The 15422-nt window shown below is 43.5% G+C and overlaps 1 protein-coding gene across 9 annotated transcripts in view; it reads right to left on the bottom strand.

Annotated features, from left to right (window-relative positions):
- The window catches only part of fam53c (family with sequence similarity 53 member C), a 111257-nt gene that overhangs the window by 20214 nt on the left and 75621 nt on the right, over window positions 1-15422 (bottom strand). Inside the window, exon 5 of one of the 9 annotated variants that reach the window (XM_070878545.1) lies at window positions 2689-2744. The exons of 7 other annotated variants lie outside the window; for them this stretch is intronic. In XM_070878545.1, coding sequence (XP_070734646.1) covers window positions 2718-2744 — 27 coding nt within the window. In that variant the 3' untranslated portion in view covers window positions 2689-2717. Of the gene's footprint in view, window positions 1-2688; window positions 2745-12194; window positions 12494-15422 lie in introns of those variants that run through there. One more of the 9 variants, XM_070878541.1, reaches the window with a different exon arrangement.

The following is a 15422-nucleotide window of genomic DNA, read 5'->3' as shown; positions in this document are numbered from 1 at the left end:
CAGAGTACAGGTTATACTTGTCAAAAAAGAAGAAATCTTCTGATACCAGTAGAGGTCAATAAATAGCATAATCAGATTAAATCTTCCACAAGTTGAACAGGAAGTGATAACAGCAGAATTTCAACGCCAAAGGCACCGCAGCATTCCAGAGAAACCTCAGACGCAGCCATTTTTGAAGATTATCGGGACCTTGACTAATAGAATGTGCTATTTTAAATCCTCTCCCCCAAGACTAGACTAAACCACACAAAGATGCATGGCGACCCCTCACAGCACCGCTGGCTTATCTCCAGGGCTTTTTTCAATCTGGAGAGGTTTTCTTTTAGTAAATTAAACACATCTGCCACAAGCTGGTTTTATACCAATTACAGGAGACTTCGCAGTAGAATCGAAAGACAATCAGCAGGCTATCCAACCGACTTGAAAATGCACAGGATCCTAAATCAGTTCCGTATTGTTCGCATTGTACGGCGATATTGCAACTAGATACGACAGACATGAAGGCTAAGTAAACAAATTGATATACATGCCATTTTAAGAGTATGTGACATGGGACATGGAGTGTTACCCGTCTGTTCACATGATCTGACATTATAATGGATTACATGATAGGAGGTGCAGAACCATTCAACCCCATCGCCACCCGCCCCTTCAGTCAAATGATTACAAAACATTCACTGTGGTTCTGTACTGGAACAGGAGAATGTGACGTTTCATGCCCACACAGCCAGCAGGGTTAGCAAAAGACCACTTATCACATACATACAGCCAAGAGGCTGTTTTAAGCATGACACAAGTTTGATTGGGTTCGCTATAAAATGCCCTCCAAGATTGGGGTAATCACTTTGCAGTCGTGAACTGTGCTCCAGGTGCTAATCATCATGGATGCCTCCACTGTCATAGACTAGGTTTTGCACAGCAGACAGGTTCATCAGCCTGCTTTACTTCTTGGATTAAATGCCACATTAAATCCACATAGGACTCGAGAGAACATCTCCATAATGATATAGCTGATCTGAGAATGTTCGATAGTTTTGGTCCACGTCAAACCTGTGCTGTACCCAATCAGGGAATGTTTGGTGGGACAGTGCAGAAAAAGCTATACTCCACATCTAATTTGTGCTGCACCCGACCTAGGGTGCACACACTGAGTGCTAAAAGCACAAAAGAGATTTTATCAGCTAAAATCCATCAGAAGAAAATAAAATTATTTCTTTAAATAAACCCTCTTGGGCAGTGCTTGAGCAGTTTCGGAGGTGAACCAAACCGAGATTGTGTTACAGCCCACAACAGAATATGCATCGCAACAATGGATTATCTGGAAGCCTGCCCAATGACTATGTGCATGGAGGCCAACTGTGGTGTTTGAAGTTACTGCTCCTATATTTACATCCCATAACAGGAAGGGTGGGCTATTACAGCAGTCATAACTAATGTACTCGATAGGACAAGGACAGGAACAGGAAAACAGCACTTCAGTGGGAAACTGCAAATCACACCAATAGGCAAGGGGATGAGTTAGAAATCAGCAACCCTTCATGTCAGCTCTAAATATACTCAGCGGCATGCAACAGGTTTTATGGTGTATGAAGTACAACGCAGTATTTCACTATCTAACATTACTCAGTTTAGCCTATCCCGATGGCCCAGAGGTAAATCGTCCAACTCTATGCAGTGACTGGGAGCAGTCTCGGGGTTGAACCCTATCCGTGCTGAGTTAAGCGATCAGCACAATTGGCCCCAGCACCACAGGATGAGGAAGAGGAGGGAATAAAAATCCTTATTTTCTGATCACTGTCCAGTGACCACATGCAGAAAGAAACTTCAGCTCTGGTCTCAGCTTGGTCATCAGCCTCAGCCTGCACAATTGGATTGATATTTCTATCAAACACCGAGTAAACAGCTTCAGTATCTCACTGTGCCCTTCCTAGCAAACAAGTAAAGAAAACCACATCCTCTTTCATTAATGAGAATCTCTAATCCCAGCCTGCAACAGGTCCATAATGACAAAAACATGTTACTTTATAGAAAGCACTTTACGAGTATTTACTCTACACACCCAAGTAACAGAAGTTAAATAGATTGCAGATATACTGGTAACCAAGAGACGAGTGCACACAGTTGATTGTCAGCAATACTGACATTTATTGTGGGGGGTGGAGGAGGGGGTTCTATTTCTAGCAGCTGGATCCATCTCCAAGCCATTGCAAGTTCTATACAGGTTCTGTGCAGGCAGGGAAGTGGACCCGAGTCCATGATCAGATCAGCCATGATTGTATTAAATGGTGGAGCAGGCTCGAGGGGTTGTATGGCCTACTCCTGCTCCTATTTCTTATGTTCTTATAATGCATCACAGTCAGGGCAGCAGTTTGGGTGCTACAGTTAGCTTTAGCACTCCTTGGGAGAGAGGGTTTGCCCATTCCTGAGCACTCTGCAGTGACAACTGCTGGAAAGTATGCAAGTGCGGACATTGGTTGAAGATTGGACTCCGACCCATTCCCCCCACCAAATTTTGAAACATACAAATAAATACTTGGCAAGCTGCGACACCAGAATCCACAATTCCAAAATTAAGGCGGATCCCTCCTGGACCAGGCCAGGTACAACCGAGCACCACAGATGCCTTGAGGCGTCACATCTCCTCCCTGCCGTCTTCAGTCCTTCAGAAATATCCGGTAACATCAGTCACTCTCGTACAGATCCTTTTTGTAAGCTGATCAACGTTCCAGTAGTTGATGTTGCAGCTATATGAACAGCAACAGGTAGGGTTTCCATTAATATGGATACCTTTGAATTTCAATTTCAAGATCAGACACAACATGAAACCGCTGTCATGGCACTACAAAGGATATAACCCAGGAGACACATCACTGGAATTTTGAACAGCTTCGTAATAATGACACAATTTCTGCTAATACACTGTGGGCAGGGGTCAGTATCGACATTCCCAGAGCAACACATTTTTTTTTTTTTTAAAGTTGTTTTATCTCCTGTTATGATCGCTTTCCTCGTCCTATGATAATAATCAACATCCATACACAAATAGAATAGTCAGTGTAACACGAAGCCATACAGGTCCCTGGTTTGATTCCTGAAGTACAGAGTTAGCTGATCTCAGTCAGTGCAACAATTAGTCTTGGTGTCCCTGGGCTAAGGGGGAGGGAGGAGAAATAATAGCCAGGTTCCCTCTACAACACCTGCTGAAAAGTGCGCATCTATAGAGGTTGGATGAGAAGGGAACCAAGCTTGGCTGTGACGCCCTCAGAATTACATTCTAGGCTTGCGATTCCCCACACACCGAGCTTCTGGTTTCAAAAAGGTACCACTGTGGGTTAACTGCCAAGTGGAGGCCAGGTACTTCCTCGCAGGAAAGGGAAAACGTTATAGGACCAATGGTTCTATTAAATAATGCCTTTATAAGGCCCTTTCATTTGCTTTATTAAAGCTGAGATAATCCTGCCTTCTAATAACATTCCCATGCCTCATTTTACTGGAGAGCCCCAAAAAAAAGGTAACTTAATCCAAATTCAGTCAGAAGCTCAGACAGGCAGGCTGTGAATGGAGGCTTAGAGGCAAACATGCAAAGAGCCCCACAGGTGAAAGGTAGGTGGGCTACAAATGGCCCCCAAGCCACATTAGCGGCACAAGAAATTGGCAAATTTACAAAATATCTTCTGGCAAACTGGGGAACACCTTCCTCTCTAAAAGTACCCTGGGTCCAGAGGAGAATGTGAGTAGTTTTCTAACCGACGGTGAACAATCAATTGCGACTTTAAACTTTAAACTGCTGTGCACCAGATCTGTTAAGGAGGACATGACCCAGAACAAGACCCTGCACACGAGAGTGGGGGAAGATTACACAAATGCGAAGGGCATGATCATCGTAAAAAGGCCAGTTGCCAGGAGATGTTCTGCCTAGGAGAAGACAACAACATATTCACTGTATGTGGAGACTGAGAGGAGCAGATTGGTAGTTTTTGCTATCAGAGCTCTCGGATGTCCGGCTCTGGACAACATGCCAACTTGTCAAAATCATCGCCACTGGAGCCTTTACTATCTGGATCTCTCTCACTCACACACACTGAGTATTTAGAAAATGCACAATGAACTAACACCAAAACATTTATAAAGGATAATTGCTGAAGGCCATCACCAGAGATATCAGATCAGTGCAGCTGTTCCAGCTTAGAACAAGGCAATTGGGTCAGATGCACCAAGAAAGGGAAAGATCAGACAAAACCAAGGATAAAAATCACCATCTTAAGACGGTTAACCTATATCCACAAGGCTGGGCAGGTGTCATGCTCCCTGGCACCCATCAGTGTCACGCTGCATTGATCGTGGAGAGATACAAAAGAATGGACTTCCCTCAGTTTCTACTTCCCACCCTTTGCCTCTGCTTGAAGTTGCCTCCGACACAAAAACACCACTGTGGCCAGACAGGTTGAATGTATATCCTGCTAACCTCCAGTACAGCACACTGGAACTCCACACAGGCTCACAGTACAGTATTTGAGCACAGCATTCTGAACACAGTTCATCTGCCGCTGAATCCCTCCACCTCCAAATACGATGATTCCAATCTTCTCTTGGTCAGCCTCCCTTTCTCCCCCCTCTTCAGCTCATCCAAACCTCAACTGTCCATATCTTACCCCACACCAACTCCAGCTCACCCATCACCCGACCTTTCTGGTCTACACAGGCTCCTACTTCTTCAAAGCCTCAAGTTTAAAATTCTCATCCTCATTTTTAAATCTCTTCATGGCCTTGCCCCTCCCTAGCTCTTCAACTTCCTCCAGCCCCAATCCTCCCTACCCCCAAACTCTCCTTTCCTCTCGGACACTGGCCTTTTGTGAACTACCCTCTCCCCTTAGCCCCTGCCATTGGTGGCTGAGCCTTCAGTTGCCTATGCTCTAGGTATCCCTCTCTGAAGACTTGTGCATCTCCATCTTCCTCTCCTCCTCTAAACTCACGCCTCAAATATCATCTCCTTTATCTTCGCATCCTATTTTTCTGATTGCACCTCTGAAGTGCCTTCAGACGTTTCTCTACAATAAAAGGAGTTATATAAATACAAGTTGTTGTTGTTATTGGGTTGATTACAAATGATTGTAACATTTGATAGTCCAGCCCATTCAGAGCTCACCATAATCTATCTGCTTGACAGGTCTGACCCAGACTCTTCTAAGTGCATGACATAACTGTTCTTTCAACAAGATTAATATTTATACAGAAGAAAACAGCTGGGACAGAAGGAATGTCTGCATACCAACTATATATTTGTTTAATATATATATTGTGGTGGTGGGTTTTTGTGCATAAACATAGAATCCATTGGGTAGAAATACAGCTATTGAGCATGTTCTGACCAGGAGACATCACAACACAAAATGGCCTGGATTGATAACTTAATCTTTACAAACCATGCTGCTGCAACACGTCCTACTTATATTTAGCCATCACACGGTCATAACAAAGCAGCTTTCTTTATACTGCGATGGTAACTAAATTTTCTCAGCACATCCAAATACGTATAATACACTCTGCAGTGTTTATTTAAGGGAATTCTTACTCGGATTCCCCAAATTCACTTTCCCACGGTGTTTCGCACTGGGCAGTTTGATTCCTGTATCACAGAAAAACAAGCATTACAGTAACAACCACTTCGAAGGGATCTTTCTCCCCCCACCACCCAAATGCATTAGCTTGTACATTAATTATAACCCTGTCCTCATTTGTCGGACTTAAATATTACAATTGTTAACATATGCAACAGATCTCAGTGTAGTACTGCACTGTGCAACGACCAGCGATTACAGTACGGGACCGCACATGCAAACTGACACATAGTGCTACTGCTCCCTAGAACCAACACCGTTGTATTTGGACCATCACCAATGAGACACAAGCACTGTGAATTAAAGATGTTTTTTTATTTGCACACTCAGTACACTATACAGTACTGGACAGCTTGGCATATCCAGTGCACTGTAGAGTACAAAGCAGCTTGAACACCCTTACAGTGCCAGGTAGATGCAAAGAAATATGATCAGAAAGAGGAAAAAAGCGGGATATTGTGTTGGGGAAATTGATGAGATTGAAGGCCGATAAATCCCCGGGGCCTGATAGTCTGCATCCTAGAGTACTTAAGGAAGTGGCCATAGAAATAGTGGATGCATTGGTGATCATTTTCCAACAGTTTATCGACTCTGGATCAGTTCCTATGGACTGGAGGGTAGCTCATGTAACACCACTGTTTAAAAAAGGAGGGAGAGAAAACAGGTAATTATAGACCGGTTCGACTGACATCAGTAGTGGGGAAAATGTTGGAATCAATTATTAAAGATGAAATAGCAGCACATTTGGAAAGTAGTAACAGGATCGGTCCAAGTCAGCATGGATTTATGAAAGGGAAATTATGCTTGACAAATCTTCTGGAATTTTTTGAGGATGTAACTAGTAGAGTGGACAAGGGAGAACCAGTGGATGTGGTGTATTTGGACTTTCAAAAGGCTTTTGACAAGGTTCCACACAAGAGATTGGTGTGAAAATTCAAAGCACATAGTATTGGGGGTAATGTACTGATGTGGATAGAGAACTGGTTGGCAGACAGGAAGCAGAGAGTCGGGATAAACGGGTCCTTTTCAGAATGACAGGCAGTGACTAGTGGACTGCCGCAGGGCTCAGTACTGGGACCCCAGCTCTTTACAATATACATTAATGATTTAGATGAAGGAATTGAGTGTAATATCTCCAAGTTTGCAGATGACATTAAACTGGATAATGTTGTGAGCTGTGAGGAGGACGCTAAAAGGCTGCAGGGTGACTTGGACAGGTTAGGTGAGTGGGAAAATGCATGGCAGATGCAGTATAATGTGGATAAATGTGAGGTTATCCACTTTGGGGGCACAAACATGAAGGTAGATTATTATCTGAATGGTGGCAGATTAGGAAAGGGGGAGGTGCAACGAGATCTGGGTGTCATGGTTCATCAGTCATTGAAAGTTGGCATGCAGGTACAAGGCGGCAAATGGCATGTTGGCCTTCATAGCTAGAGGATTTGACTATAGGAGCAGGGAGGTCTTACTGCAGTTGTACAGGGCCTTGGTGAGGTCTCACCTGGAATATTGTGTTCAGTTTTGGTCTCCTAATCTGAGGAAGGACGTTCTTGCTATTGATGGAGTACAGCAAAGGTGCACCAGACTGATTCCCGGGATGGCGGGACTGACATATGAGGAGAGACTGGATCAACTGGGTCTTTATGCACTGGAGTTTAGAAGGATGAGAGGGGATCTCATAGAAACTTACAAGATTCTGATGGGACTGGACAGGTTAGATGCGGGAAGAATGTCCCCAATGATGGGGAAAGTCCAGAACCGGGGACACAGTCTAAGGATAAGGGGTAAGCCATTCAGGACTGAGATGAGGAGAAACTTCTTCACTCAGAGAGTTGTTAACCTGTGGAATTCCCTACCGCACAGAGATGCCAGTTCATAGGATATATTCAAGAGGGTGTTAGATATGGCCCTTACGGCTAAAGGGATCAAGGGGTATGGAGAGAAAGCAGGAAAGGGATACTGAGGGAATGATCAGCCATGATCTTATTGAATGGTGGTGCAGGCTCGAAGCACCGAATGGCCTACTCCTGCACCTATTTTCTATGTTTCTAAGTGTGCAGAGGCAGGAAATCCAACTCCAGAGCAAAGCCTCATGTAAGTAAATGGGTCCATTAAGCAGCTTGGATTTACAGAACAGGTAAGAGACTGACTGACTGGTTATGTAATTTAACAGGAAACATTGCATCATCAATGCAGCCACAGTGAAACAGTTACATGCAAAACAAGACTGTTCACACTTCAGGCGAACCCCTCGCTCACGCCTTCGATAGTTAACGGTTACTCACCTCTTCACACCATTATTTCAATAATGCTGAGAAACAAGCATTGGATCACACTGCGACTTGGTTTTATATATATGTGGGTTCAAGCCGCATGTCAAGATTTGAACGCAGCAACTAGACGGATATCTCAATGCAGCGCTGGTCTAGTAGTTTAGCGGCATGCTAATCGATCCTGTGGCACTACTGAAGGTGCAGGGAGTTCTCCTGGTGTTCTCAACCAACACCAAAATCGCACATTAACTTCTAATGGCTGCTTGTAGGATCTAGTTAAAATGGATGCAGTGTTTGGCTTAGCTGCACAACAGTCAGCACACTTCAAAGTAACTCCTAAGTCAAATGATGTGAGAGGTTTGTGACACGTGATAAATACAAGTTTTTCATTTTTCTTTCCTTCTCAATACTTTGACACAACCACTGTGTAATGGAGAGATCATGGCCATCAGGATCCATAGCAAACTTCAACTATAGTGCTGATCACCAGTCTCTAACATGCAGGTAGTTACTTCATCTTACTGTGGACAATGACAGATCATCCATGCAATTCTGAAGCAACATTTTAAGAAAGTCCCAACTGTATTTGGCCCCTTGTCCGACCCTTTCCTGCGAGTTGGCTTGATGATTGATTTAGGCCCATAGTGTTCACATTTTTCCATTTTAGCATGAGAAACAAAATGTTTTTTTAAACCATTGAAGGGACTGGGCTTTAAAGCTCTGTGTCACCCAGCTTCCTCCCCTTGCAAAATGTAAAGTTCTCTCTGAAACAGCATTCAAATCGACCGACTGTTGAGCTTCCTCCGTAACACCAATAAGGACAGGGAGAAAAAGACACACAACTGTCTGATACAGCACATAGATTCTGAAGTCTGAATTTGGCCTGACTGTATGAAAGAGATTCTAAACTTAAAGGGGGAAAAAGTCTTTTCTTACGTTAAAGGTTGCCAAACCCAGCTAGCTGGGCAAGTACATGAAGGTGAAGATTGGCTAGGCTTGTTTAGTAGGATACCTTATGGTGGAGGGAGGGGAGAAATTAAGAAAAAAAAGAGGTAAAAGCAAGCAAGGAAGCAACATGGTCCGGATAGTGTTTCGTGGTGCATTTACCCTCGAGTTGAAATGAAACAGCACTCAAAATGCTGTCAGCTGCAGCATCTGAACTCCAGCAACAGCAGAGACCTCACTGGTCACGAGCTTGATACTTGTGGCAAATTTGAGCAAAGGCTGTGTCGGCCACAAGCTCAGAGATCAGCCTTTGAGTTCAGAGGTTCAACCATCACACATATTTCTCTCTATGCCCCCATCCCCAAATCCAGCTCATACTAACCACATGCACAAGTCATCAAAAGAAGCAGGCAGCAGACAGTCACGACCACAAACAGACATTAAGTTCAACAGCTGCTGGAGATGATAGGTCTTTCTTCCCCAGCAAGGGGCTGATTTAACACAGGTGTGACCATGTTTGTACGTTACTTGAAAAGCAAACTAGAACAATCATTACACGAGCATTAGAGTAGCTATTCAAACTGCTTAAACCCAACAAACGGCCGCAATCAATTGGAAAAATTAGCTGACAACCAATACAATGAATTTCTGCCCACTTCATGCTCCTTTCAAATTCCCAGTTGGGTTTGTGCTGTATGGAATTATGTGCCACTTTGGGGCTTTTTGTTAAACTTAAGCCCTAATGATGCCCAAACAATTCCCCATAGTTTCAGTAGATATAGAGCACATCATACCAAAAACAGGGCCAGGCTTGCTAGGAACTGTGCTGTTTGTGGAAGTGGATTCAAGGAGCCCCATGCTAAGATTTACAACAGCATTTTGAACTGTTCCTCTTTGCTGCTGTCCTCCTCTTCCCTCTCTTTCTCTTCCCCCCCCCCACCCCCTCCCCACATTTCTGCTTAGTTGATCAGGGAGAGTTGTGCCAAGTGTTCACCCATGTCACTTTTCGCTATGTCCTTGATAGTGGGGCAGAGAGTTTGCCATGTTTTTTGGAAGAAGGGAAGTAGGGGGAAGGAGAGGGATGCCAGACTGCACCAGTAAACGGATGGTTCTGCGAGACTTAATAATGCACCATCTGAATAATGTTCAATTAGAAAATCTTCCCCATACGCCCTCAATTCGAACTCTGAAAGCCAGGCTTATGTATTAAAGGATTTATTGTCCAGCTTCAACATCCAGTCCACATGCATCAGTTTTCATTTATTTGTATCTGTTGAACTTATGTGCTTGTTATACAGTGAGGCATGTCAGTGCTGCTCAGTAGCAAATGCTCCCTGATAAGGTAGAGTAGAGGCTGCCATCACACTGTCCTTTCAAGTACTCCAAAGGCAGGCGCAGTGCTAGTTAGATGCAGTATAAATCCCACTTTATGATGCCCTGACAAAATGCCTTAACCACTACCTGAAACGAGCAACCCCCTGTTATTCTAAGAGGCATCATCAGTTATTTGCCATCCAAATGCATCCAATTATGGGTATTTTTTTTGTTTGGAACGCACACCTAGTGGGAAGTGCATTAAGGCTGCCCAAACTCATTTTGAAATGAGAAATGCTAGAACTGCATACCCAAGAGCACTGTGGGAGTGCCTTCACCACACGGGCTGCAGTGGTTCAAGGCGGCTCACCCACCACCTGCTCAGACCAACGAGGGATGGGCAATAAATGCTGGCATTGCCAGCGACACGCACATACAGGAAAATAAATGAGAGAGGAGAGAAAGAGAGGCGGGGGAGAGACAAAGAGAGGGGAACAGAGCGAGAGAGAAAGGTGGGGGTAAAGCAAGAGCAAGCAAGTACGTGCAAGGAGAGAGAGAGAGAGAGAGAGAGAGAGAGAGAGTGTGAGAACAACACAGAAATTTAATGTAAAAGGCGATCAAGATGATATTTTCTTGCACCCCTCTTCCTCCTCCCACCCAAAAAAAAAGTTCTATTCTGGCCAAAGGAGCAGCTGAACCCTGATTCACATAATACAGTTCTTGTTAAACTAGTTGTGTCTTTTAAGGATTACCATAAAATGCAGATTTAAAAAGCGCCAATTAGCAGATCTTTGTCCCACAGCCTATTCATTCCGTAATTCAACTTGCACTGAAACAAGAGAAAAACAGTGAACAAAACCTCGCCTCTGAAAATGTGCAGCTGTCTCCAGGTGAAGCCTGGCAGCAAGGCAACGGCCTTTAATGTGGCAAGCGTTAATAACCATATAATTGGGAAGTGTTTTATGCCTGGATTGGGATTTTGCATTTAAATGCTGTGCTTGAAGCAGAAAAATGAAATAGGAGTTAACAGGAAGCTGTTTAGCACATTGGAATTCCAGGCTCAGATCCGGATAGCCAACTCTGCCTGCTTTAAAACTTGGCCCCCCAATTCTTCCACCTCTTCCCCTCCCTCAACCCAGTAATATATTTTATTGTAAGAGACAGTGTAAAAAAATATACCTGCATCTACAGAACATCAAAAAAAAAAATCACAAGCAGGTTTCAGTTCGACACATGCTGGAGTCAGGTTAAGCAGTGAAGGGCGAACATTTTAAATTCCTACTGACTGCAATTGCCCTGTGGCTTGAACAGTACAGCTTTCAGGGCTGCAAACTTTTCAGGAAGATCAAGATAAAACAGAAAGAACCCCCCCACTACACACAAGGAGGAATGGTTGACAAATATATTACTGTAAAGTGAGAGAGGAGCATCACTTGGCTTCAGTAAGCATTTTTTCCATTTCATCAGCCCATTCTGCCAATTTAAAAAAATGTATGTATAGGAACGTATTTTTGAAAGCTGGCAGGCAAGCCTGGAGCTTGTGTGAAACTAGGGCACATTAAAAGCACCTTTGGAATAGACTTATTTGTAGTGGATAAAAATCCAAACCACATCCTACTGAAACAGCTTGAAAGAAACAGTGACTTATTTAGGCCCAGCTGGAGTGTGGTCAGTATGGTTTGAACCTCCTGACCCATGATTGAGCCAATGACCCAAACACAGTTAAGTCAGGAAACTGGTGATCAGGTTCTAATCTCTTAAATCAGAGTCTGAAATACTGAGTATTTTGAAGGTAGAATCAGTTTAGTAAATCTTTTGGAAAAAAAAAGGGATTGTTTGGCCAGTTGGAACCGAAATACATCCCAAGTGTCCCAAATTCTAACAGATTGAGGAGCAGTATCACAGGGATCCACAGATGGCACACGAGAGAAGCTGGCCAGATGTTTATTCATCAAGTTCACTCCATTGGTCTGCCAATTGGATACACATGGTTTCCAATAGATCCCCAAAATTATGCAAATAGTTTAGATTGGTAACAAAACGAGATGGAATTATTGACGATTAAGATGATGTAGCAGAGAAACGTTATAAAACAAAAATGTCATCAGTTAAGTCATCACTTGCTGTGACTGCAATGACTTTTAGTCTGCCAGTTGATGAAATTTTGCAGTTACAAGCCATTTGGTAGATTGTGAACCTCCCGGTGATGTTCCAGACCTGGTAGCAGAGCAACTGGAAAGTTGGGGGGGTTCTGCCTGCGCTTTTCCCAGATGAACCAGCAGTGGCGTTGCACAAAACGGTAGATGCTAGGGCAACATTTGGCACTTTGTACGGGATTTTCTCCTGCATGTGGGAAGAAGGAATATCAGCCATTAAAACAATGCCCACATTGGGAACAAGTAGTTCCATGATGGACTGAACCTTGCAGTCCATGGTACGGTAATGGTATTGTGCATGCTCTAGTCTCGAAGTAATCAGCTCCCAGCTCTTAACAACTGTTAACTACTAACAGTCACAAAACAAACCAACACTGAACACAAGATGACAAACGATTGAAATTAGTGAATAAAACCACATGATGTAGTGCAGTCACAAGCTTAGTTCCTGTGCTAACTTAGTACAGATCTCAGCCAGGGTGGAAGTGGGAAGTACAAGTGGTTTTAGCACCCTTGGGCTAGGGCAGATAAAAGTTCTGGGTTCCCATTCCGGATTGCTGTCCAAGAGCCTCTACTGAAAGTCTACACATAGCAAATCAGAATTCCCAATGGCCCTCCTCCCCTCCACATTCAGAAATATTCCTGACAATCAGAGTCTGCCTCACACATGAAGAATGGCTGCTTGAGGCAAGGTAGAAGGCGGCTATCCGTAACCCCTGGCTGTACTCCAGAATAAAGCACCGCCTTCGTAATAAGAGCAATTGTGGGATATGGAAACACTGCTCTTCAGTTTCAAAAGGGGTCAGAATCAAGCCTCCATTCCTTCCTCTACACGGGGAAGCATGGAAGCATCTGACCTCGACTCAACCCCTCATCACAAAAGCATAGCTGAGATAGAGAACTGTGGAGGGAATTATGGATATCAATCTATTATCACTTCATCCAGATCATGTTCAGCATCGGCAAAATGGAATAAACCCACTGGGCTCAGTAACAGATCTTCTTTTGGAAAAGCAGACTTGGCATATTCCTGTAACACCAAAGGCAGCAAAATAACCATTAAAAATAGTGGATTACAAAATCGAAGTGAAATGATCAGAGAAATAGGATTTGGCTCTCCATGAAGGTGTTTGGCAACAGGACAGATGTGTGTTCTTTAAACAACAAAACTGTTACTAAACTACATCAGCTGTTGTTTGCCTGATGCAAATTGGACATTCTGAGATATTCCGCCATTCTAATGAGGTTTGGAAATTTACCCAAGATATACTTTAATATTTTTATAGCAACTCCATCGCTATTGTTTCATTTCTAGATAATATGAAAGTTTGATTCACACTAGTGCATGTCAGTTTGAGCAGTATAATTGGAATGCAAATCAATTCCTGCAAGGCATTTGCAATTTATACCCCCCAACTTGATTGCATAATCTAGGCTGACACTTCAGTGCAGCACTCACTCAGTACTGCAGCTGTTGGAGGTGCCATCTTAAGAATGAGACGTTAAACCGAGGTCCCATCTGCCCTCTCAGGTGGACTTAAAGATGCTATGCCACTATTCGAAGAGGAGCTGGAGAGTTCCCCTGGTGTCCTAACCAACATTTATCCCTCAACCAACACCTAAATCAGATGATCTGGTCATTTATTTCCTTGCTGTTTGTGGCACCTAGCTGTGCGCAAAACTGACTGCCACGCTTCCTACAGTGACAACATTTCAAAATAAAGTACTTAACTAGCTCTAGAGCGAAGTAGGACGTCCTGAGGTCATGAAAGACGCTTTATAAACAAGTATTTCTTTTTTCTTTTTCCTGCATTCCAATTTTAGTCTGTCATTGGCTCAGCAGTAGTTGGGAACGATTCAAAGCGCTGCTCATTCCCGCCATTTTGTCCAGAGGATAGAAAGTGCAAGGTTTGTGTCTATGCTACATTCCAAAGAAGGGTGCATCTCTGAACCCCAGCAGTCCCAATTAAAAAAAGGAGAGCACAGGCTAAAGAAATAAAAAGAAAATGAGCAGGAAGAAAAAACATAAAGCAAGAAAAGAGTAAGATATTGCTTTCTTGCTGCAGCCCCACCCGCCCCACAGTAATGCACAAACATAGAATGAAAGTAGCATGTAAATGGTTTGGCAGTGTAGCTGACTGATGTAGGGTCCTAATGTTTTGGTACTCCTGTCGAATAATTGCCAGACATAGTTAGCATTCAATCAGGGAGACCCAGCTACATCAACATGGCTGTTAGCCTGAATACAACATAAAAAAAATTTGCACTTCAAACCATCAAACCAACAGTGTCTGAGCTTTGATGAGCTCTTTGAACCCTTTGAATGTGGTTTGACAGCAGGCTGGGATTGGGTCACTGCTCCCATGGATCTCATGAGGAGAAGGCTGCTCTTTGCAACTCAGAAGGTCAAGGGTTTCACACACACACTGAGTGCTTAGAGATGTAGCAAAGCTCTTCTCTACTCGACCAGAGTGTATTTAACTGCAAATTCTCTCGCTAGCAAGGGAGAGAGAGACCCTTTATGAAACCTTCACTATCTAGTAAAACTAGGCACATTTGCATTTAGGCCAAGTGGAGGGTTCTTTCAGACAAACATTTACACAAGTTCATTACCACAGTGAGGACTGATGCTGAATCACAGCATGCAAAATCAATTTAATAGCAACAGCAACCCCCTGCCCCCCTCCATTCCAGCTGTGAGTGCATAGAATTGCAGCAGTGCGTTCCAACAGCATCTATTGCTCAGCCTGCTAACGGACGCAAAGGAAATTCAATCCATAGCCTATTAATTAAAACATGGTTTAGATCTGAAACCCAAATGCTGCGAAGATTTAGACAGTAGAGTTTATTTCAAAAGGAGCACAGACCAGATTCCTGCTCCCATATTGGGAATAGATAAAAATATTCAAAAAGAAATGGAAGTGCATGTTCGGGTGATGGAGGGAGAAACATGCAGTCAAGCACTGCCAGTGAGAAAGGGTCTAGATGCAAGTCTTTAAAAAAAAAAGTAAGCACTAAAATGGTTTCTGTTTTTTTGGTAGAAAATGTTTGCAGTAAATCGCGGTAGACGGGATATAATCTGTTCCAGGTACACAGCTCACCTTGAAGCAGTACAT

This window comes from Pristiophorus japonicus, chromosome 4, assembly GCF_044704955.1.
Source record: "Pristiophorus japonicus isolate sPriJap1 chromosome 4, sPriJap1.hap1, whole genome shotgun sequence".
Lineage (NCBI taxonomy): Eukaryota > Metazoa > Chordata > Chondrichthyes > Pristiophoridae > Pristiophorus > Pristiophorus japonicus.
Note: the sequence above shows the minus strand (reverse complement) of the source record. Positions and strands in the feature narration are given on the sequence as shown.